We start from the raw sequence: 22394 nt of genomic DNA, 5'->3' as shown, positions 1-22394 counted from the left end.
CTTTTTCTTGTCCTTGATCTAGGAAATCTGTTCTGTTGCTAGAGAAAAACTTTGCTGAGTTAGATTTTATAAGGGATAGAATGTGGTCTCCAACATGGCTCCTTCCTGATGACTTTGCAGAGTTAACTTTGGCTCTGCCAGGTTTCTTTCTTTCATACTGACTTTAGAATCTAAGTCTAAGTAAGATGAAACTCTACTACAATCATTTAAAAGGAGTAGGAATTAGGATCATCAGGACTACCATAACCTAAAATTATATTGAGTTAGTATTGAGGGCACTGACTCAAGTTTAGGGCTTGTGTTACACTGGGGCCTTATCTACCATACTCATTTATTGCAAATTCCCTTAAAAAGGGTAGACATGCCTTCCAATTTAGGACCAAAAATGTAGTAAGAATCCAACCTGAGGAACCAAGTGGTCCAGGAGGACTGTCTGCTTTTTGTTTGATCACCAAAAATATAAAATTTAAAATCATTTTGGGAGATTTTTTCTAACACAGGAAAAATTCTGGGAACCTGGAAGAGAAATTTTTAAAAAGGCTAAATAAGAGGAACTCCAGCATGGCTTTCCCTTTTAAAACACACCACAGGATACACAGAAGCCTACTATAATCAAGCATGTGTCTGCATGTGTGTGTGTGCACACATGAGTGGTAAATCCCAGGGAAGCCCCTATTAATTACATTGTAGAGCTGTTCTTGCCTTGGACAGGCAAAGGGAGAACAAATAAATAGATTCATATTTTATCATTTTGCAAAGGATCTGGATTAAATCGCTTCACTGAAAACTGGCACCACCCTTTTGAGCCATATGCATCAAAGGACAGACAAGCAAACAACATGGGCACCTTTTCATGTCAGTTGTATCTGCGTTTGTGGCTGAATAGCAATGCCAGCTGGACTGTGGGGCAGAGCGGAGAATGCCTCCCTTCACACCTGAGAGCTACAGTTCCTGACCCTTGAAAATTAAATCCAGTTTGGAAGTCACTTCAAATAAAGCAATTTGATGAGGACTTCAGCAAGCAAGGAGGCAGGGTTGGCAACTCTACACGTAAAAGGCTTCTCCAGGAAGCTTAAGTGGCACTGCAGTAAGAAGCTGTTTTGAGTAAAGGGGTCATACACAGCTGACATGGGGATGGATTGAAACAATGGCAAGAGTGGGCTTATTTTTTTGTTTTTCTGGGCTCAAGAGATCCTCCTTTCCCCCCCACGCACCTGGCGGGGGTCTTTATTTTGGAGGAGATAGATAAAATCTATACATAATGGCGAATAGAAAGACTGCATTTTAGACCCAGGTCTGAGGGTCATAGTTATGTTGGTTTGGAGCCTTTCCAAAGAAGCTCTGGCCAGAGTTTGGATGGGAGTATACTCCCTTGTCCCCACAGTGTCATTCTTTAGTATAGGGTTCCAGGGCCAGTTCAAGACCACAACCTTCTCTAAGACAAAGGGCACCTTGGAAAAACCCCAAATTGGTCAGCACTGTTAGATGCTGGGGATGGTACAGGGAAGCAGTGGTTGACCTCAGCTCTTGGAAGAAGAGTGTGGAATCAGCTACCTGCTATTGTGGTTTGGTGTGTCACATAAATGAGCGGTTCCCAATGACTGTGGATGGTGCCAAGGCAAAGTCATAGACTGTTTCTTTACTCTGTGCCCTCACTGGCCACAGGATGATGACACAACCTCCAAAGGTATCTTCAAACTGGTAGGAACTTTTGCTGTCAAGTAACATTGTGAAAATAAATGCATAAATGAAAACAAGATTGATGCTTTTCTTTCTTCTCTTCCATCTTTTCTCAGCTACCAGTCTGAGAGTTGCTCAATCCATGGAGACGGAAATCAGGTTAGCACTCTTTTAAGTGGGCTACCCTCCCATCTGGAAATAGATTAGACAGAGGCACTAGGTGCCAAGGCTTTGGGGTCATGGGGATACTTTTATAGGTTTTCCATTTTTGTCGTACTGGTATACCAGCATCTTGATACAGTGTGAGTTGGCTGGCGAGATCCAGGGGCTACTTGTTATGGAAAAGTTATGGTTGGTGTAAAACTGTACAGGTTGCTTCTGGCACTTGAAAAAGGCCTTGAGCGTGGCAGCCGCCATTGTGCGGAACCTTTTGCTGATGAAGCAGTAGAGGAAGAAGTTGATGGCTGTGTTCAGAAGGGCCAGCATGTTGGCAATGTCGGACATGATGTGCACCAGCCAGCGGTTTTGGATGGGTGCCCCATAGAGGTGGTAGAGAATCATGACGATGCGGGGGGCCCAGAGTGTGGCAAAGATGGAGGTAATGGTGAACAAGATGGCAGTGGTTTTCCCTGTGGAGTAGCCACGCAGGCGAAAATTGCTTTTCCTCCGGAGCTTGTACACAATGATGGAGTTTAAGATGAAGAAGATAGAGCAAGGTACCAAGTACACAGTGAAGCAGTGAATCCAGATAAGGACATGATGTACAGAGGTGCTGATGTAGTCTTCAGTCCAGATGTTGGGCCACCAGTAGTAGGGGATGCTGGTCAGGAAGCAGGTGATGTAAACACTTACAATGACTTTCCTGGTGCGGGCTGGGTAGGAGACCGTGTGGTACTTGAGCGGGTGGCAGACGGCGATATACCGGTCAATGGTTAATGGAACAGTAATCCAAATGGAGGTGTGGATGGATGAGAATTCCAGCACTTCTATGATCTTATTGGCCACCTGGGGCAACTGCATGTTCAAGACAAAATCTTCCAACAAGAAGTCCACAAACACAATGAAAAAGAGGACCAAGATATCAGCAGCAGCAAGTGCCAAAAGATAGTTGTAGGAGGACTTCTGCCTTCTAGCTACCAGCTGAGAGAGGATGATCACTGTTAGGATATTTGCTGTGGAGAGAAGAGAATCTAGTTTATCTCTGAAGAGGGATGAGTTTATTGGCTGCTAGGGCCAAAGGCATATATTTTTGGGCACTCCCATGGCAGCCAAAGGGACCAAACCATTGCTTTTGAGGAACAGTCTCTGCACTACAAATTGTATCTCATACAGACATCTGGATACTATTTTGACAAAATTCTGTACTCATATTGTAGTTTATTTATTCCTCACACAGTCATTGGAGGTGGTGCTGCCATTGTCCTCACTTCAGAAATGAAACTGGGCCTCAGAGGGCTTAAGGAACTCACTTAGAGTCACACACTTAGTGTCACACACTTAGTAAGTGCTGGTGACAGGAACAAAACCTAGATTGCCTAATCCCAAATCCCATGCTCTCTCCTTTATCCAAGTGCATTTATCCAAGGGTGGGATGGTTTTCCCTGCTTCATGTGTTTAAGTAGGACCTCTTAAGAACGTTTTTGCAACCTGGATTTTAGGACCTTTCCTTTTTATATAGATTTAGTATTGAATGTGTGGAGGAAATCATGACCTTCAGATTAGTTTAAAGATAAATTCTACTTATTTTTAGAGTAGGTGCAGATGGTTCCCGATTTATGATGGTTTGACTTATGATTTTCCCATTTTACTATGGTGAAAAAGCTATAGGTATTCAGTTTCTACTGAATTGGAATTTTGAATTTGGATCTTTTCCCAGCCTGGTGATATGTGTTATGATACTCTCTTGTTATCCTGGGCAGCAGCAGCAAGCCAGAGCTCCCAGTCAATCACGTGATCACGAGCAGTTAAAACTGACACTCACAAATTTTAGGATTATTTGCTCTAGCTCTTTGAAAAATACCAGTGGAATTTTGATCGGAATGGCATTAAAAGTATAGATTGCTCTAAGCAGTATAGACATTTTAACAATGTTTATTCTTCCGATCCAAGAGCATGGAAGAGACCCCGAATCGCTAAGGAAATGTTGGAAAACAAAAATAAAACTGGCGGCATCACATTACCTGATTTCAAGCTTTACTACAAAGCTGTGTTCACCAAGACAGCATGGTACTGGTGTAAAAACAGACACATAGACCAGTGGAACAGATTAGAGAGTCCAAATATGGACCCTCAACTCTATGGTCAAATAATCTTTGAAAAAGCAGGAAAAAACCGTGGAAAAAAGACAGTCTCTTCAATAAATGGTGCTGGGAAAATTGGACAGCTATATGTAGAAGAATAAAACTCGACCATTCTCTTACACTGTGCACAAAGATAAACTCAGAATGGATAAAAGACCTCAACGTGAGACAGGAATCCATCAGAATCCTAGAGGAGAACATAGGCAGTAACCTCTTCGATATCAGCCACAGCAAATTCTTTCAAGATATGTCTCCAAAGGCAAAGGAAACAAAAGGGAAAATGAACTTTTGGGACTTCATCAAGATCAAAAGCTTCTGCACAGCAAAGGAAACAGCCAACAAAACAAAGAGGCAGCCCACGGAATGGGAGAAGATATTTGCAAATGACAGTACAGTACAAAAGGTTGATATCCAGGATCTATAAAGAACTTCTCAAACTCAACACACACAAAACTGATAATCATATCAAAAAATGGGCAGAAGGTATGAACAGACACTTCTCCAATGAAGACATACAAATGGCTATCAGACACATGAAAAAATGTTCATCATCACTAGCCATTAGGGAGATTCAAATTAAAACCACACTGAGATACCACCTTACACCAGATAGAATGGCCAAAATTAGCAAGACAGGAAACAACGTGTGTTGGAGAGGATGTGGAGAAAGGGGAACCCTCTTACACTGTTGGTGGGAATGCAAGTTGGTGCAGCCACTTTGGAGAACAGTGTGGAGATTCCTTAAGAAATTAAAAATAGAGCTTCCCTATGACCCTGCAATTGCCCTACTGGGTATTTACCCCAGAGATACAGATGTAGTGAAAAGAAGGACCATCTGTAAATGTTTATAGCAGCAATGGCCACGGTCGCCAAACTGTGGAAAGAACCAAGATGCCCTTCAACGGATGAATGGATAAGGAAGATGTGGTCCATATATGCTATAGAGTATTATGCCTCCATCAGAAAGGATGAATACCCAACTTTTGTATCAACATGGATGGGACTGGAAGAGATTATGCTGAGTGAAATAAGTCAAGCAGAGAGAGTCAGTTATCTTATGGTTTCACTTATTTGTGGACCATAACAAATAACATGGAGGACAAGGGGAGATGGAGAGGAGAAGGCAGTTGAGGGAAATTGGAAGGGGAGGTGAACCATGAGAGACTATGGACACTGAAAAACAACCTGAGAGGTTTGAAGGGGCGGGGGGTGGGAGGTTGGGGGAACCAGGTGGTGGGTATTGGGGAGGGCACGTATTGCATGGAGCACTGGGTGTGGTGCAAAAACAATGAGTACTGTTATGCTGGAAAGAAATTAAAAAAAAAAAAAAACAACAAAACAACTGACACACTCACAGCCATCTGTACCTGTACGACCATTCTGTTTCTTCCTTTCAATACAGTATTCAATCAATTACATGAGATGCTCAACACTTTATTATAAAATAGGTTTTGTGTTAGATGATTTTTTTTTTCCCAACTGTAGGCTAATGTAAGTGTTCTGAGCATGTTTATAGGCTAAACTATGATGTTTGGAAGGTTAGCTGTATTAAATGCATTTTCTTTCTTTCTTTCTCCTTTTTTTTTTTTTTTAAGATTTTATTTATTTATTTGAGAGAGAGAGAGTGAGAGAGAGAACGAGAGGGGAGAAGGTCAGAGGGCAAAGCAGACTCCCACGGAGCTGGGAGCCCAATGTGAGACTCGATCCTAGGACTCGATCCCAGGACTCCGGGATCATGACCTGAGTGGAGGCAGTTGCTTAAGAATTGAGCCCCTCTTCTTTTTTTTTTTTTTTTTTTAAAGATTTTATTTATTTATTAGGAAGAGAGTGAGAGAGAGCATGAGAGGGGAGAAGGTCAGAGGGAGAAGCAGACTCCCCATGGAGCTGGGAGCCGGATGTGGGTCTTGATCCTGGGACTCCGGGATCATGATCTGAGCTGAAGGCAGTTGCTTAACCAGCTGAGCCACCCAGGTGCTCTAAATGCGTTTTTAATTTATGATGGGTTTATCAGGCTATAACCCTATCATAAATTGAGGAAGAGCTGTAGTCTACCATATGGTACATTATTAAAAATAATAGCAGGGAGAAGTAAATTTCCCTTCTTGTTCTCCAACCACCCAAGTACCCACCCCCCACAGGACCATCACAGTAATAGTCTGTCTTCATATATGTCTATATAATGCCTTTGTATAGTTTTTGAACAAACAGTAGCAATTACTATTTTTTTGGTGTCCAATTTGTTTTGACAGTGTATGCATATAATTTCTTGCCTTTTAAAAAAGTTTTTAGTTATTTAAGTAATCTGTAGACCTAATGTGTGGCTTGAAATCATGACTCTGAGTTCAAGAGTCACATGCTCTTCAGGCTGAGCCAGCCAGGCACCCCTGAAAATGCATGCCTATAATTTCTGATCAATTAAAAAAAAAAGTGTCTCTGAATTAGACGTGTCTGGAAAGTTGTTAGGGACTCATTCTAAATGATGTTCTGATGGGTAATGTCTAAAATTCATTCTGTACATTTAATCTCATTAATTTTACAGTCAACACTGTTAATCCTGTTTTGCAAGATTCTCAGAGAATTTATGTCCCTTCTCTGAAGTCCAGTGGCAGAGCTGGCATCTGGATCTCCCTTTCTCAGTCTTACCTTTTAAAATATTATGTAATAGTTCATTTATAAAATTGTCTTGTAATATACACATCCTGGTACTCTCATCACTCAGATTAAACAAATTTTAACATTTTGACATATTTGCTTCAGTTATTTTATTTTTAAAATTAATTTTTTGAGAGAGAGCATGAACGGGTGGTGGGGGAGGGCAGAGAGGGAGAGAAAGAATCTTAAGCAGGCTGCAGCACGGAGCCTGATACAGGGCTTGATCTCACAACCTGAGATCGTGACCTGAGCCAAAAATCAAGAGTTGGATGTTTCACCAACTGAGCTACCCAAGTGCCCCATCTTTTCACTCTCTTAATAGTATCCTTTTTTGTAGAATTTAAAAAATTTGATGAGGAACACTATATATATATATATTTTTTTAATGAACTGACAGTATAGATTTATCTTATTTAAAAAATTTGATGAGGAACACTATATATATATATATATATATTTTTTAATGAACTGACAGTATAGATACAACTAAAATCCTCTTTGAAATTTCTCCAACCCCATTCTTTCCCCTCCCTCCTCCTTTCTCTTCCGGCAGGCAACCTGTAATCGTCAGGGCCCCATTTGCATCCCCTTATTTTGTAGTGAACCGTCCATTCTACATGTTGCTTTTTCCACTCAGCATTATGTTTTGAGATCTGTTTTGTTGACACATGTAGCTCTCATTCACTCAATTTAATGACTATATAGTATTCCATTGTATAAACTTAGTGTAATTTATTCATATACACATACATAGAGACATACATGTCTCTCTATATTTCTGTATACATGCTTATTATATAGACACATATATATGTCTGTATATACACATACTGGGTAGATGTGTGTGTGTATAAAACAGTGTACATTTAAATGGATTCCAAGGTTTTGCTATTAAAAACTGCTGTAGGGGGGCACGTGGGTGGCTCAGTGGGTTAAAACCTCTGCCTTTGGCTCGGGTCATGATCTCAGGGTCCTGGGATCGAGCCCTGCGTCAGGCTGGGGAGCCTGCTTCCCTTCCTCGCTGCCAGCTTCTCTGCCTACTTGTAATCTCTGTCAAATAAATAAATAAAATCTTAAAAAAAAAAAAAAAGAAACTGCTGTAGGGGTGCCTGGGTGACTCAGTCATTAAGTGTCTGCCTTCAGCTCCGGTCATGATTCCAGGCTTCTGGGATCAAGCCCCACATCAAGCCCCACTGGGGAGCCTGCTTCCCTTCCTCGCTGCCAGCTTCTCTGCCTACTTGTAATCTCTGTCAAATAAATAAATAAAATCTTAAAAAAAAAAAAAAAGAAACTGCTGTAGGGGTGCCTGGGTGACTCAGTCATTAAGTGTCTGCCTTCAGCTCCGGTCATGATTCCAGGCTTCTGGGATCAAGCCCCACATCGGGCTCCCTGCTCAACAGGAAGCCTGCTTCTCCTTCTCCCGTTCTCCCTGCTTGTGTTCCCTCTCTCACTGTGTCTCTCTCTGTCAAATAAATAAATAAAATCTTAAAAAAAAATGCTGCAGTTAACAACTTGATAGGACTCTCCATGAGAAATATTTATATGTGAGAGTTTGTCTTGGGTAGTATGTATGTAGAAGTGTACATCTTATGTTCAAGAGTATGTGCATCTTTTTTTTTTTTTTAAGATTTTATTTATTTGTTTGACAGAGATCACAAGTAGGCAGAGAGGCAGGCAGAGAGAGAGGGGGAAGCAGGCTCCCTGCTGAGCAGAGAGCCCAATGTGGGACTTGATCCCAGGACCCTGGTATCATGACCTGAGCTGAAGGCAGAGGCTTTAACCCACTGAGCCACTCAGGTGCCCCGAGTATGTGCATCTTTATCTTTACCAGATTCAGCTGAATTGCTCTGTAAAGTGGTTTTACTAATTTTCACTCTCAGCAGCAGAGTATGAGAGTTCCAGTTGCTTCATATCCTCTCAGTATTTGCTACTGTCAGTTTTTTGTTTGTTTTTGCTTTACGTCTGTGCTGTTCTTGTTCTTGTGCAAGGCACTTTGAAATAACATTTTGAAGTTGTGATTTAAGGTACTGATTATACTAATTAGCCAGAATGCAAACCCAGGACCAACACTCATGCTCTAAACCACTCTGTAATATTGATAATTCAAGTAAGGATGGGGGTATCATGCAGGTATATTACACTGTATGCAAAAGAGGAAAATAATGAGTAAATTCTACTTTAAGTCACTCTTAAGAAAAGATGTCCCATTAAAGCAAAGTTCTTTGTATTTGTAAACTTGAAATTTCAAAAGTTTATTGATGCATTCAGCAATGTCTTTATGCATTGATTATGAGCTATGTCCTGGGAGGAGATGTTGAACAAAATAGACACGGATGGTGTTGCCTCCAGGGAGCTTAGAATCTTTTAGGCAAGAAAAATGTCAACTGAAGAGCCACAGCAGAAAATGTATAATCAAAAGCTGTAAGTGCTATTAGTGGTCAATAAAAGCTTTGCTGAGGAAATCATGCTCAAGGTGAAATTTGGAGAATTTTTACAAAGTAGATAGGTAAAAAGGGTGGGAGCTGAAAGTGTGTTTCAAGCAAGGGAAACAGTGTATGCAAAGGCCCTGAGGTGAGGAAAGTGTGAAGAATTGGGTTTATAAGGGATGCTTATATTGATTTTCTACTTGTTCTGTCTATACTTTTGCATTTATAGCTCTCTTTTATTAAACAGTCTTGCTATGTTCTGTTGAGAAGTGTTCCAAATGTTTTATTCATTTAGAAATCTTTTTTTTTTAAAGGCAGTTTTTTTTTAAAGATTTTTAAAAATTTATTTATTTGACAGAGAGAGAGATCACAAGTAGGCAGAGAGGCAGGCAGAGAGAGAGGGGAAAGCAGGCTCCCCACCAAGCAGAGAGCCCGATGCGGGGCCAATCCCAGGACTCTGGGATCATGACCTGAGCCGAAGGCAGAGGCTTTAACCCACTGAGCCACCCAGGTGCCCCTCATTTAGAAATCTTTTCAAAAAGCATTCAGCATCTACCTTCTGTGTGTCTGGGCTTATGGTAGAAACAAATTAGTATTATGCACATTTAGAATCTCCACTCAAAGTACAGAAAAACACGCAAGTAGCTAAGTATTAATGAGATAAATGAGAACACACAAAGTGATACAGAAGGGGCTGATGAACAGATAAGGAATGAAGGGTAAAGGATTTGGAAGAGGGTGTGGGTCAAAAGTCTGGCTACTTTGATCTAATTATATACAGTCAGAGCTTCATAAATACAAGCTGTGAAATCAGGTCTCATGTTTACCCATCAAAGTCAAAAGCATCAGGACTTGGGATTAAGTGTGTAGAGTCTGGGACTGGGCTGTTGGGGTTTCATCCTAGTTCTACTACTTCTTGGCTTTTGGGCTTTGGGCAGATTTATTTGATCTCTCTGCACTTCAGTTTCCTTCTTTATAAAATGGCTTAATAAGAATATCTGTCTCAGAGGGTTGTTTTGAGAGTCAAGTGAGGTAATTTTTATAAAGTGGTTAGAACAGTGCCTGGCATGTGGTAACTTCTCAGTGAATGTTAGCTATTGACTGAGAGTTCACTCGTTCAGCAAATGTTAACAGAACATTTACTGTGTGCCAGGAACTATATGATGTGTTAGAGATGCAAGGATTAACAGAATGTACAGGTTCCCTTTTATCATGGGGCTTATTGTGTGGTGGGGGAGACAGACAATAAGCAAATATAAAAATGTACAAGGGAATTTCAGACAGTGATACTATCCAGAATAAAACCAAGGGATGAGACAAATTGATGGGAGATTATTTTTTTAGATTGGGAAGTGACATTTAAGTTCAATTAAGGATAAGGAGAAGGGCTCTGCCATGAAAAGATCTGTGGGAAAAGAATTCTAGGCAGTGGGAATGGCAAGTGCAAAGGTCCTGAGGTGGGAGTAAGCATGGTATTCATGGAACAGAAAAAAGGCTTCTTATAAGTCCTATTATCATCCCCATTTTATAGATAAGGAAGCTTAGGATTATATTTTTAGGTAATTTGCCCAAAGCCACATACTGAGTAAGTTGGAGAGCCAGGAGGTGACTCTGGTTCTGTCTGATGTTATGGCATATCAAGTTCTGCGTTATTTTTGGTCATAGGAAAGGCTTCTCAGCTGAAGGAATGTGATTCCTGTTTCCTGGGTTGCCTCTGACTTAGAAAAGTACTGTCATTTCTCTCTCATGTCCCTGCTGTACCTGCCAGCCTGTAAGGAGGCAGGAATGGATAAATGCTGGATATATTCTTCAGAGAGTGACTCTTCACCACTGTCTCTTACTTCCCAGTTGAATGCTATTTGAAGTGTGTTGTTAAAAATTCTCCATATCCAAACTCTTTAAAAATATTTCAGCCCTATCTAATTAATGCTTTAAGTCAGGTAAGTTATCATCTCCAAACGAAATTGCTGGTATTCATATTTGACATTTTCTTAAGTTTCTAGGAATTGCCTCTCTTGAGAAAGTAACCCGCAGATACTAAACAAACCCATTTCTTTTGTACAGTTAGATTTGCCCCCAAGGCAACATCAGGCACACTTAGGAGATCCTTGGGATGAGAGAACATGTGTGTGAGCCACACAGACCTAGAGGGAAATGGAACGATGCCTGTGTATTGATTTTCTGAAAAAGAAATGAGAATGTGTAGTTTTCAGCTCTTAAGGTTTGACATTTGCTATAATTACCTACATCAAAAAGTCCCTTCATTTCCACCCAGACATGTTTTTCCCCAAAGAAAAGGAGTGGTGTTGACAGGGTCTGTGTGTATTTATAATGGGTGAAAAAACAAAGAAACCCAAGTTATCATCGCCTGAAATTCTTTTTCTCAGCTTTTCTCTCAAACTAACTGGCCCAAGACTCTGTTGTTGTGGAAGCTCAAGCAAGCCCCAGTGAACTTCACGATCAAAATGTCAGTGCTTCTAAAAAGCAAATCTTTTCTGTCAATGGTGTTACTGGACAGGTTTAAGCTCCTGGTTAATAGAAAGCCCATGTTCTGTGATTGCAAAGTTTCTTGGCTATATTCTTGGGGGAATTCATTTCCTGTAATTTGCAGCTTACTGTGCTCAAACTTGAGAGGATTTGGGGAGTGGCTGAAAGAACAACACAGGTTTGGCTGTCAGACCCCACCACCGAACCATCTACTGGTACAGAGGGAAAGGCTCAAGATTTTTCAGCATTATTTTCTACAAGGTCCCTGCAAGTTCCCTGAAAGAAGTAGCTGGAACAGAGCACTGACTGTGTGTTGTGATTTTCTCTCTCTTAGTTGTGCTGTATTACCTTTTTTTCCCCTTGAAAATTAGTTTTTTGGGGGCACCTGGGTGGCTCAGTTGGTTAAGTGTCTGCCTTCAGCTCAGGTCATGATCCTGGCGCCCTGGGATTGAGCCTCACATTGGGCTCCCTGTTCAGCGGGGAGCCTGCTTCTCCCTCTCCCTCTGCTCCCTGCCCCTATGCTTTCTCTCTTGCTATCTCTGTCTCTCTCAAATAAATAAAATCTTTAAAAAAATTAGTTTTTTTCAATTAAAAAAGTAAAACACTTGAATAAAGTTGAACATATTAGCATGTAATTATATATATATATTAAAGATTTTATTTATTTATTTGTCGGAGAGAGAAATCACAACCAGGCAGAGAGGCAGTCAGAGAGAGAGGGGGAAGCAGATCCCAGTACCCTGGTATCATGACCTGAGCTGAAGGCAGAGGCTTAACCCACTGAGCCACACAGGCGCCCCTGTAATTATTTTATTATTAGCTCATTTTTATTGAGCATTTACTTTTAAGTATCTTACACACAATACCTCATTTAATCTTCACAACCACCTATGATGTTAGAACTATGATTTGAGAGCTTCGAGGCTCAGAGAGGTTAAATAACTTGTTTGAGGTCACACAGCAAACAAGTGGTGAGCAAGGACATTAAACCAGGCTTTTTGCCTCTTGGGTTTGTATATTTAACTTCTACATTAGACATCAGAAAGTAAAAGCTGCCCAAATCCCATTTGTGGAGGACCCTGGTTGAAAGCCCTAGGTGATCTCATAGCCAAATCCAACATCAGGCTTTCATGTGAGTGAGCCATCTTTGATGTCCAGCTCAGTGGAACCCCACAAGTGACTGTAGTTATTACAAATTATAATTAGTAATAACAAGCACTGCCACACAATGATATCATTCAAGACTGTTGTGCAAGTTGATTTTTTTTTAACTTAGAAATAAGTCATGAATTTTTTTCTCCTCTATGTCCATAATCATGAAATATTCATCTATGGCTGGACATTATTTATTTTATCTTATTTTTTAGCTACTACAGAACTTCCTTAAGCATCTTTTTATATTCCTGTGGAATAAATTCCCAAAAAATAGAAATGCTGGTTTAAAAGATAAAACATTTTTTCCCTCTTCCTCCCTCTCTCCCTCTTTCCCTCTTTTTTCTAAATGCAGCTAAGAAATTGGCAAAAAGGAAAAGCACTCCACTTGAAGCTACAAAAGGATTTAGGTTAGATACCAAGAAGAACTTTTTGCTTGTATTGGCAGTTAATGTGAACAGGAGCAGGCCATTGACATCACAGTTGCTCAGTTCATGAAGGTCTTCAGAAAAGAACAGAGAATTTCTTATCTGGGCTGATTAAATTCCTGAGGTTGCCTTCTGCAAATCCTCTTTCTCTACATCCTAAACTATGTTCTTGTGAATTTCACCCCTTTCAACCACCGTCCAGGGTAACTTAAATGCATCGCTCCTTCTTTACAGTTGCCTATCTTTTGAGCTAGAAACGTCATCTCTCATGTCCTGTAGAAGTGCAAGGACCCCAACATGGTAAGCAATTACAGTGGTGTTATTTTAGCAGTTCCTTGAAGGTGCCCCAAGGACAGATTTCTAGGAGAAGCAATGTTTAAGCCTCCCAGGCAGGAAGTCTGCACTGCCCTTGTTTAGGTCAGCTGGGGAGGGAGCGCAAACTGAATTGTGTGATGGGTGTTGCCTCTTGGATTTTATCTTCCTCACTGTTACCTCTCCCATCTCGATCTCCGGCAGAGGAAGAGGAAATAAAGCATGATGCTGACAAGAATTGATGTTCCGTCTTTTTGGCCTTTGTGGATGGTGCTAAAAGGTCTTCAGAAGGTTCTGCCCTGAGGGCTCCTAGGAGGTGAGAGGGAAGGATTTCCCTGAGGGCAGCTTTCCCACCTGTGGTTCCAACCTCAGGCACTACTAGCAGGCTAGTTGCCATTATTGTTTCCTCATTGTTCCACTTGCTCCAGGGTGGAAGCTTGGGAATGCGCATGTCTTTTCTGCATTTGGTTATGGAGAGAACAGAACTGACTGCGGACTACTGAGATGGAGGTCAGGCAGTGTGTCCCCACACTGTGGGAAGGCAGTCCCTTCCAGAATCCCTGGAGGGCTCTGAAAATGCCCCCTCCTTTTATTTTGTCTTTTGCAGGCTGAGCAAGTATCCGAGTACATAAGAACCTACCCTAGTTGGAAGAGGTTGTGAAGTGTAGTGGTTAATCTCTCTGAGCCTCAATGAAATGGGCATCATAATAAATATACCCTCATGGGTTGTTATAAAGATAATGTAGAAATAACGTGTGTGAAATGCTTAACATAGTTTTTGGGTTATAGTGAGCACTCAGTAAATGTTACCTATTGTTACTTATTATACTTGGCCAGAGCAGTTCAGCAGACAATTACTGATCTATAGGCCAAGACCTTGTGATGGAAGGAGAGATGAGTCAGAGAGTCTGAGCTCTCCAGGAATCCTAGAGAAGATTTTAGTTTCCCTCCATGGATCTTCCAGGGACTAACAACCCTGTCACCCTATCTGAAATCCTTCCTTGCCTCTAACCTAATCCCTCCAGCTGTAGCTCTATTCCACCCCTACCCCTCCATTTTGTTTCTCTCCTTGGTGGAGAAGAACATTGGCTGTTATCTAAGGCCCTAAGAGCCATTATTACAGGATGACTCAGTTGTCTCTTGCTTTCTCTGAAATAACCTTTGTTCTTTTAAAATTTTAGTTTTTATTTAGATAGCTCTTTAATTTTCTTTGTAGCTTTACTGACACGTTCTTCTCTTACTCTTTTTCTTGTGGAGACCCCTATTTGTCACTCCCTTTAGCACTGGAATGGATTCTTTTCTTTCTTTCTTTTTTAAGATTTTATTTATTTGACAGAGAAAGAGACAGCCAGAGAGCACACAAGCAGGGAGAGCAGGAAAGGGCGAAGGAGGCTTCCCGCCAAGCAGAGAGCCTGATGTGGCCAGATGAGGGGTGTGATCCCAGGACTCCTGGATCCTGACCAGAGCCCAAGGCAGACCCTTAATGACGGAACCACCCAGGCACTCCTGGAATGGATTCTTTTCAAAGCTAGGGGCAGTATTTCCTCTCTTTCTAGGGTCTCCTATGAAGGGTGATTGCATAACCTGAGGTAGAATGGCAAAATACGCTTCCTCTTCAATCCATTGGTAGTGGCTGTCACTCCCTATTGAAAAGGATTCCATAGCTGTGCCTGGGTTTACTGGTGCGGGAATGGATTAGCGATATCTGCTATGGTGGAACACATGCTGTGGATTTGCCCAAGGGTCCTCTGCCCTGGATATCCTGGATACCCTGGATACGTGGTGCAGTTTTTTTTTTTTTTTTTTTTTTTTTTAAGATTTATCTGTTTTTGAGAGAGAGAGAGGGAATGAGCATGAGCAGGGGATGGGGCGGAAGGAGAGTGAGAGAGAGAATCTCAAGCCAACTCTGCATTGAGCAATGTGAGCATGGAGTGGGGCTCGATCTGATTACCCTGAGATCGTGACCTGAGCCCAGATCAAGAGCCAGCTGCCCAACCAGCTGAGCTGCCCAGGTGCAGTCTTACTGGTTTCCCCAGATCCTAACCAAGCAGTGGTTTCCCTTATGGAACAGAATGACTTGACACCTAGTAAGGCTGCCCATTGCAGATGAATAGGCAGCAAGTGCTAAGATGGTTACCATGGCAGTCTGACTCAATGCAAGGGGGAAAAGCCAGTTAGTATCTGGCTGGTCATCATGTTCATCTGGGCCAATTGGTTGGCCTTCTCTTGACTGAAAAATCGCTTTTGCCTTTTTAACCAGGAGCAGTGACTGCCATGCATTGAGCACCTATAGCAAGCCTGGTGTCTCTGTAGAGAGGAGGTGACTTTTTGTGATTCACTGATGAATAGTTTTACTTTAAAAAAGTTATGTGTTTAGTTTAAATGGTATTAGAGGGATGTTATTTAGGGTAGTGATAAAAACCTCATAAACTAAGTTCAGTTTATTAAAAAATAAGTTGATTTAAAGAAAATTATGAGGGGAGAACAGTGCAAGGAGAATGTACGCTGTAGTTTCCATTTTACAAACAAGGGAACTGAAAAAGAGATTAGTCACCTGCTCAAGATAGCAGAGCTGGTAAGTTGAAGTATTTTGAAATCACTCAGTGGTACCATCCTGGGTCAAGTTCCATTGTGGTTCTATTCTGGGTCACAGAGACAGATAGGGGCAGGGCTTTAGCTATCTCTCTAACAAATGCAGGGCACGAGAGTTACCAGAAAGGACAGGCACCTTAAAATCACAGGCGTGTATTTTGGAGTATGGAGGAGCTAGGTTAGCCCCCACATCTGCTTGTTTCTAGCTGGTGCTCTTGGGCAAGTAACACCAGGAGCTTTAGCTTCCTCTTCAGTAGAGTAAAGAGTGGCGTCTGCTTTGGAGGGTTGTTGGGGGATCAGAAGAGCTCACATGCATAAAGTTCTTAGCACAGAGCCTGGCATAGGCAGAGGATACAGTAAGTGGCCGTGGTTAGTATGTGTGAGTGTAATGACCAGTCCTCCGAAGGTGAACTGAACTAGGCAAAGGCCTGACATAAGAAAGAAGCACTGGCAAGTCTAGGCAAGGGAATTCTCCTGCTGTATTTCTGGAGGATGGGAGAACTGGTTCCAGAAAAGACTTTTGACTCATTCATACTCCATTAATGAAAGTGTCCCTAACCCTGCTGTCTGTTATACATGTAAAAGTTGTTAATGTAGACTAGAGCCTAAAAGTTCTCATCACAAGGGAAAAAAATCCTTTTGCTTTCTTATTGTATCTCTTTGAGGTGATGGATGCTAAGTAAGCTTACTGTGGCTCTGATTTCATACTGTATGTAAGCCAAACTCTTATGCTTCACACCTTAAACTTACACAGCCATACAGGTCAATTATATCTCAATAAGACTGGGAAAAATGATGACCTAGGCATCCCAATTCTGTTAGGAGATGCCTCGGGCTTCAATCGGGTTCTGACATAGACCCCTGTGTGCTCATGGAAAAGCCAGTTCCTTTCTCAGGGCCTCAGTTTCCAGATCTGCAAAATGAGCCCATTATCAGTAAAGCAGTAGTAACAAAGATAGTATCATAACCCACATCTAGTGAAGGTGAGTGGTAGTTTAACAGGCATGCAAGACAAGGAGATGGAACTGCACGTGCAAAGGCAAAGAGGCATGAGAGAAGAAGACCCACCACCATTTTCTCAGGGCCCCTGACAGACATGAGTGCCTACTGTGTGTTAGGTCCTGAACCCCTTCTTTTGTATCCATGGATCACTTTTCAGATCTGTAATATCAAATATCATCTAAAATTATAATACATAAATTAAATATATAGGTTATATTAGTGTTGAGCACGTTATTAATAACAGTTCCCTTAATTAAGTATCTACCATGTGCGGCTCACTTGTTAGAAGTTTTACTTGCATTAAATTGAATCCTCACACGACATTAGGAGATAAGTTTTTTTATATATATATATATATATATATATATATATATATCCCCATTATAGAACACTATAGACCACATTATAGAACACTAAGGCTCAGTGGGTTAAGAAACTGGCCAAATCAGACATCAAGTGTGTACTGGACTCAGGATTCAAAAACAATTAGACTTTAGAGCCCATTTGACACATGTGCTTGTTCAGATACTTCTGTAATTAGCTCTAGTGAACTGACCATAATACAGAAATAGGCCAGTTTGTTCTTTTTCTTTTCTTTCCTTTTTTTTTTTTTAAATAGTGTGTATCAGCTGTCACTCTTCGTTGCCCCTTCCAGTATTGAATGATGCTCCTCACTGGCTGATTCTCCCTCATATTTGTCCTGGGTGCTCAGTTTCGGCCCGTACCGCCCATCCCCTGACTTCCAGCTGGTGACTGCCTTGCACACAGGATGCTCATTTGTTTGTGCTGTTTTGTGGACCCAGGGTGATGATCACTGGGTGCCAGGGGACCAACAGGAAGTCAGAGACTTTTGGACTCTTCATCTGGAGTTCACTGGGGTGTCAGAGGCTAATTGTGGCTCTACTCGGGTTGTCGCTGTTTGATTAAACATCTTGTGCTAAGCAACATCCATCTGCCTCCCAATGGCTGCCAGGGGTAGGTATTTTTAGCTTGGGGCAAATAGCTTATCATTTGTGCATACAGAATGCAGTCAACACAAAACCTTCGTTTTCCGTTTTCTGTTGCCTGTCTTCCATGCAGGCAAGGACAGAGGAAGAATTAACTGAATTTGGCGCTCACTCATTCATTCAATAAACATTCACTGAGCTGCCCACCATGAACTAGGTGCTGTGCCAGATCTGGGTGATACAGCGATGTGGAAACACATACAAGTGGATGAAGTCCCCAGTGGAGCTTACAATCTTTGTCAACCAGGTAGAATTGTGTTCTGCTATCTACTAGCTCTGTGGCCTTGAGTAAGTCATGCATTTCTCTGGGCCTTCTTGCAGTAAAAAAGCATGTGCTGGGCATGTGCTATGTGCCATTCACAGGGCTGAGGCTGCTGATGAGGGGAGGTAGGTTTCTCCTCGCTAGCAAGAGTCAGAGAAGCAAAGAGGTTGCATGACCAAGCAGCAAGTGTGAATGAGGCCGGCCTAGGCATTTTCTCCAGCTCATGGAGAAAAAGCCGCAACAAGGGCCATCACTGGGGCCAGGGAAGGCTTCACAGAGGCTTGAAGGAAGAGACCTGGAAGACGGGCACTTCAACATCCAGGAATGGCATGAGCTAAGGAGGCAGGACTGTGGGCAGCACAGTCAAGAGCTAGGAACATAATAGATATAACAGATAAATTAAACAAATAATTCTTCAGCCAATAATCAGTGCTGTCTTTTTAGCCTGAAGGCTTCCCTTTTCAGGGGCCACTTCCTAGGGACAGCTTGTTGCCCTGAAGCTAAGGCTGTGTATAAACGGCAGCAATTAGCTGGGGACTTTGTACCTCCAGCTGCTTTCCAGTATTAGGTCCAGTATCAAGGGTCTCCAACTTAAAAAAAGGAAAAGCAGTAACATGATATTTGGAAAAACCCAAATATTCACTACTGTATAAATTCCAGAGCATATTGCTATGATTGATCTACCTGCCTGCGGTTCCACTGCTATAAATACCGTGGAGCTGACCACAACTATAACGCCTGCCACTTTCATGACTTGAGAGGCATTTTAGGGGCTCCCAAAGTCATTCCAGAAAGATAAGGGCAAAGAGAACAGATTCCAGAGTCAGACCACTAGGATTCAAACCTGCCTCTGCCACTTTTTAGCTGTGCCATCCTGGGCAGTTTACTTAACCTCTCTGTGCAGAAAAGAATGATGATATGGCACCTATCACAGGCTTCTGTGAACACTGAATGAATATCGGAAAACTGCCTAGAACAGTGCCTGGTACCATGCATGCCACATAAATTTTAATCATTACCATTAGGTTAGAAATCTTTGAAGGGCAGGAACTGTTAGGACATTGTTTATTATTACTAATATATTTCCGGCCGCTTACACAGTTTCTGGCATGTAGTAGCTGATCAATAAATTTCCCTTGAATGAATGACTAACTACAAATGTAAATTAACACAACATCACAGACATGCAGAAATACTGGTTAACGGTTTTGAATGGACTGGAGGATTACTAAGGGTTTATTGCAGAAAATGAGTCAGGTGATGTGATCAAGCGCAAGTGAAAATTAATTTAGTGTGCAGTGTGAGAGAGATCTTTTTGAGACTATCATTTTCCCCTGAAGAGGTTTTTGTACCAGAATCTTCCACGTGAATCCAGTTCAGTTCAATATAAATTTAGTGATGCCCAACTATGTGCCAAGTCTGGAATAGGCTCTTGGGAGTATAAGACCCATTCCTTGGGCTCAGGGTGCTCAGAACTTACTGCATAAATCATTCCAAGGCAGCATGGGGAATCATTTTAAACTTACTGCTCTCCCGTCAATGGGTGTATGCCAGCATTTGAAAACTCAAGTGGCAGCAGGGCCAGGGAAGTAATATCGAGGTAGGCATACTGGGGCCTTTAATGAACTGGACAGTTCATGCCCCCTTCAAGAGGGTAGCCACTATTTAGTTGTACCTGGTGGTTTCCCATGAGGGAATGACAGCCATCTGTGGCCAGGTCTTCCAGTATTTCAAGAGAGGCTTGCAAACAAAACACGTGTATGCACGTGCGTGCGCGCCTGTGGGTAGCTGATTTGAGGCCTCTTCTCTCTAGCCAAAATCCAGGGTCTTTGCATGACCGACCAGATACCTCTCATGCCATCAGCTCCCTCTGCAACCCATGAAAATGCACCTTGCTCTTCACTTTATGAGCTGCTGCTTGAATGCACAGCACTCTTTCTTTCCTTCATAGCATTGCATGGGCTATTTCTTCTGCCTGGAATATCTTCCCTGATCTCAGTACGCTGAGTCAGGCCCCTTATTGGATAGAGTATTTAACACATTTTTGTAATGATCTCCTTCAAAGTCTTTATCACCCATTCACTGAGAGCCCTTGGAAGGCAGGGACTATATCTCTTTTCTCTGAACCTCGAAGATTTGCAGGGCAGTCAAAGAGTATGTACTCCATCAACATTTATGGAGTAAGAGTGACAGATGGACGGATGGATGGATGGGTGGATGGATTCCCCATGACATTCTCTGTGGAACATTTATCTGCTTGTTGTCACTTCTGTGGTATTCCATTATACACATGATAACTTGATTTTATCCCCTCCCTCCTCTTGCTTCTCTCCAAACCCAATCTCTCTAGGTAGCTTCTTGAGAACTTTTCCCTCTTACCTCCTATGATGGCTGATAGATCTGAGTTTACGTTGCCCATTGACTTGCCTGATTGTGATACTTTTTTCAGTTTCCTCATCTGTGTGGAAATGGTTATATGTTTGGGAACTTTTAACAAGAACATTCCCATAGAGCTTGTTAAGAAGGCTAAGCATTTATACCATGCCTTGCATGTAGTAGATACTCAAAATATTAGTTTATCCACTGAGTGTGATAGCACTGACCCTTTCCCTTGTTGAAAAGTGGAGAGGTTAAGAGCGCTGATTTTGAAACCAGGCTTCGTGGGCTTGAATCCCGAGTTTTCCAGTTTCTTGCTTTATGTTCCTGACTAAGTCTCTTAAATACTCCGTGCGTTAACGTTTCTTATCTGTAAAATGGGGATGATAATACCTGTCTCATAGTGTTCTTGTAGGAATTAAAGCAAATGCTTAGAAGAATACCTGGTACATAGCGAGTGCTCAATAAATGTTATTTTTGTTGTTTACCAGTCCAACCCAAGAGACTTTGGAGTGAGTCTCTCTCTCTCTCTCTCTCTTTTTTTTTTTGCATTATCACAGACTACTCAGGCCAGCCTCCTCCCCTTCCTTCTGTCACAGATAGTGACTCCCTGCTGTGTTCAGGCACCTTGCCATAGCTGTGGATGTCATGGTAAACCAGAAGAAATTGTTTCTTCCTTCCTGGAGTTTCTAGCCTGGCAGAAGCCAGACAGAAGCTCCTCAACAGCAGAAGACAGTATACAATGGGAGCATTTAAGAAGGGGGTAACAGTTTAACATAGAGGACATGGAAGACTTCTTGGAGGAAGTGCCATGTGTGCAGTGACATGGTTGGAGTAGGAACCAGTCCAGTGATTGGGGAGCAAAGTATTCCAACAAGAGGGAATAGAATGTGCAAAGGCCAAGAGACAAGAGAGAGAGAATGGCTGTTGGAATGTCTAGAAGTTCAGCATGGAATGGAGGTCATAGACTGAAGACTTAAACGGGGTAGATTCCAGGCTGTAGATGTGTCTTTAGGATTTCTGATTCAGTTGTCATATCTACAAATTGGGTATTTCACATCTAGTTGAAGATTTGAGCTTCTTTCGAAAATCAGGAGAGGCCATGCTGGATGACATTTCCATGTGGGGGTGGTCTCCAACTTAACCAGACCCCACCGGACCTCACTCATTTATGTTGTCTGCCTGCCCCTGCCTGGAGAGAGATCTAGGGTGGGGGGAGGTCTGACTAGGGAAGAAGTGGGGAAGTAGTGGCATCTGATTTGAATTATTCAAACAGCTTTGCATCCTGGTTTGAGTAGAATTTGTCCTGAGGAAATGGAGAGTCATTGAAGGGCTTTAAGCATTAGGGGTTTTACTAAGTAAGATGTTTGTTATTTCTGTATCAAAACACAGACATTGAGGAGGGCTGGGGAGGGGGTGGTGAGGCACGGGGGGGAGATAAAGAATAGAGGGTCCTTTATAAACCTCATTGAAACTTTCACTATGTAGCTTCCTCATATATAAAATTTGATAGGAGCCATCAGAAATGCTTGAGAGGTAACATCTTTCTGCTTAATGTATCCCCATTTCCCTCTTGGACTGGCAGGGAAAGGTTCCATGGGATCTGGGTGTTCAGGATCATTGGAACATTCCCTGATGCACACCACCCTGCTGCACACTGTCCAAGGCCATGGTCCTGGTGGATGTTCTGTTCCATCATGAGACCTGCATTCTCCCAG

The 22394-nt window shown here is 42.0% G+C and overlaps 1 protein-coding gene across 1 annotated transcript in view; it reads right to left on the bottom strand.

The window, feature by feature from the left end:
• Window positions 1-1917: 1917 nt before the first annotated feature.
• GPR139 (G protein-coupled receptor 139) overlaps window positions 1918-22394 on the bottom strand; it is a gene marked incomplete at both ends in the record, with an annotated part of 40077 nt that continues 19600 nt past the window's right edge. Inside the window, one exon of the mRNA XM_080830719.1 lies at window positions 1918-2852. Coding sequence (XP_080686845.1) covers window positions 1918-2852 — 935 coding nt within the window. The remainder of the gene's footprint in view (window positions 2853-22394) is intronic.

This window comes from Martes martes (assembly GCF_963455335.1).
Source record: "Martes martes genome assembly, chromosome: 18".
NCBI classification, from domain to species: Eukaryota; Metazoa; Chordata; class Mammalia; order Carnivora; family Mustelidae; genus Martes; species Martes martes.
The sequence above is the reverse complement of the archived record's forward strand: the minus strand, read 5'-3'. Positions and strand labels throughout refer to the sequence as shown.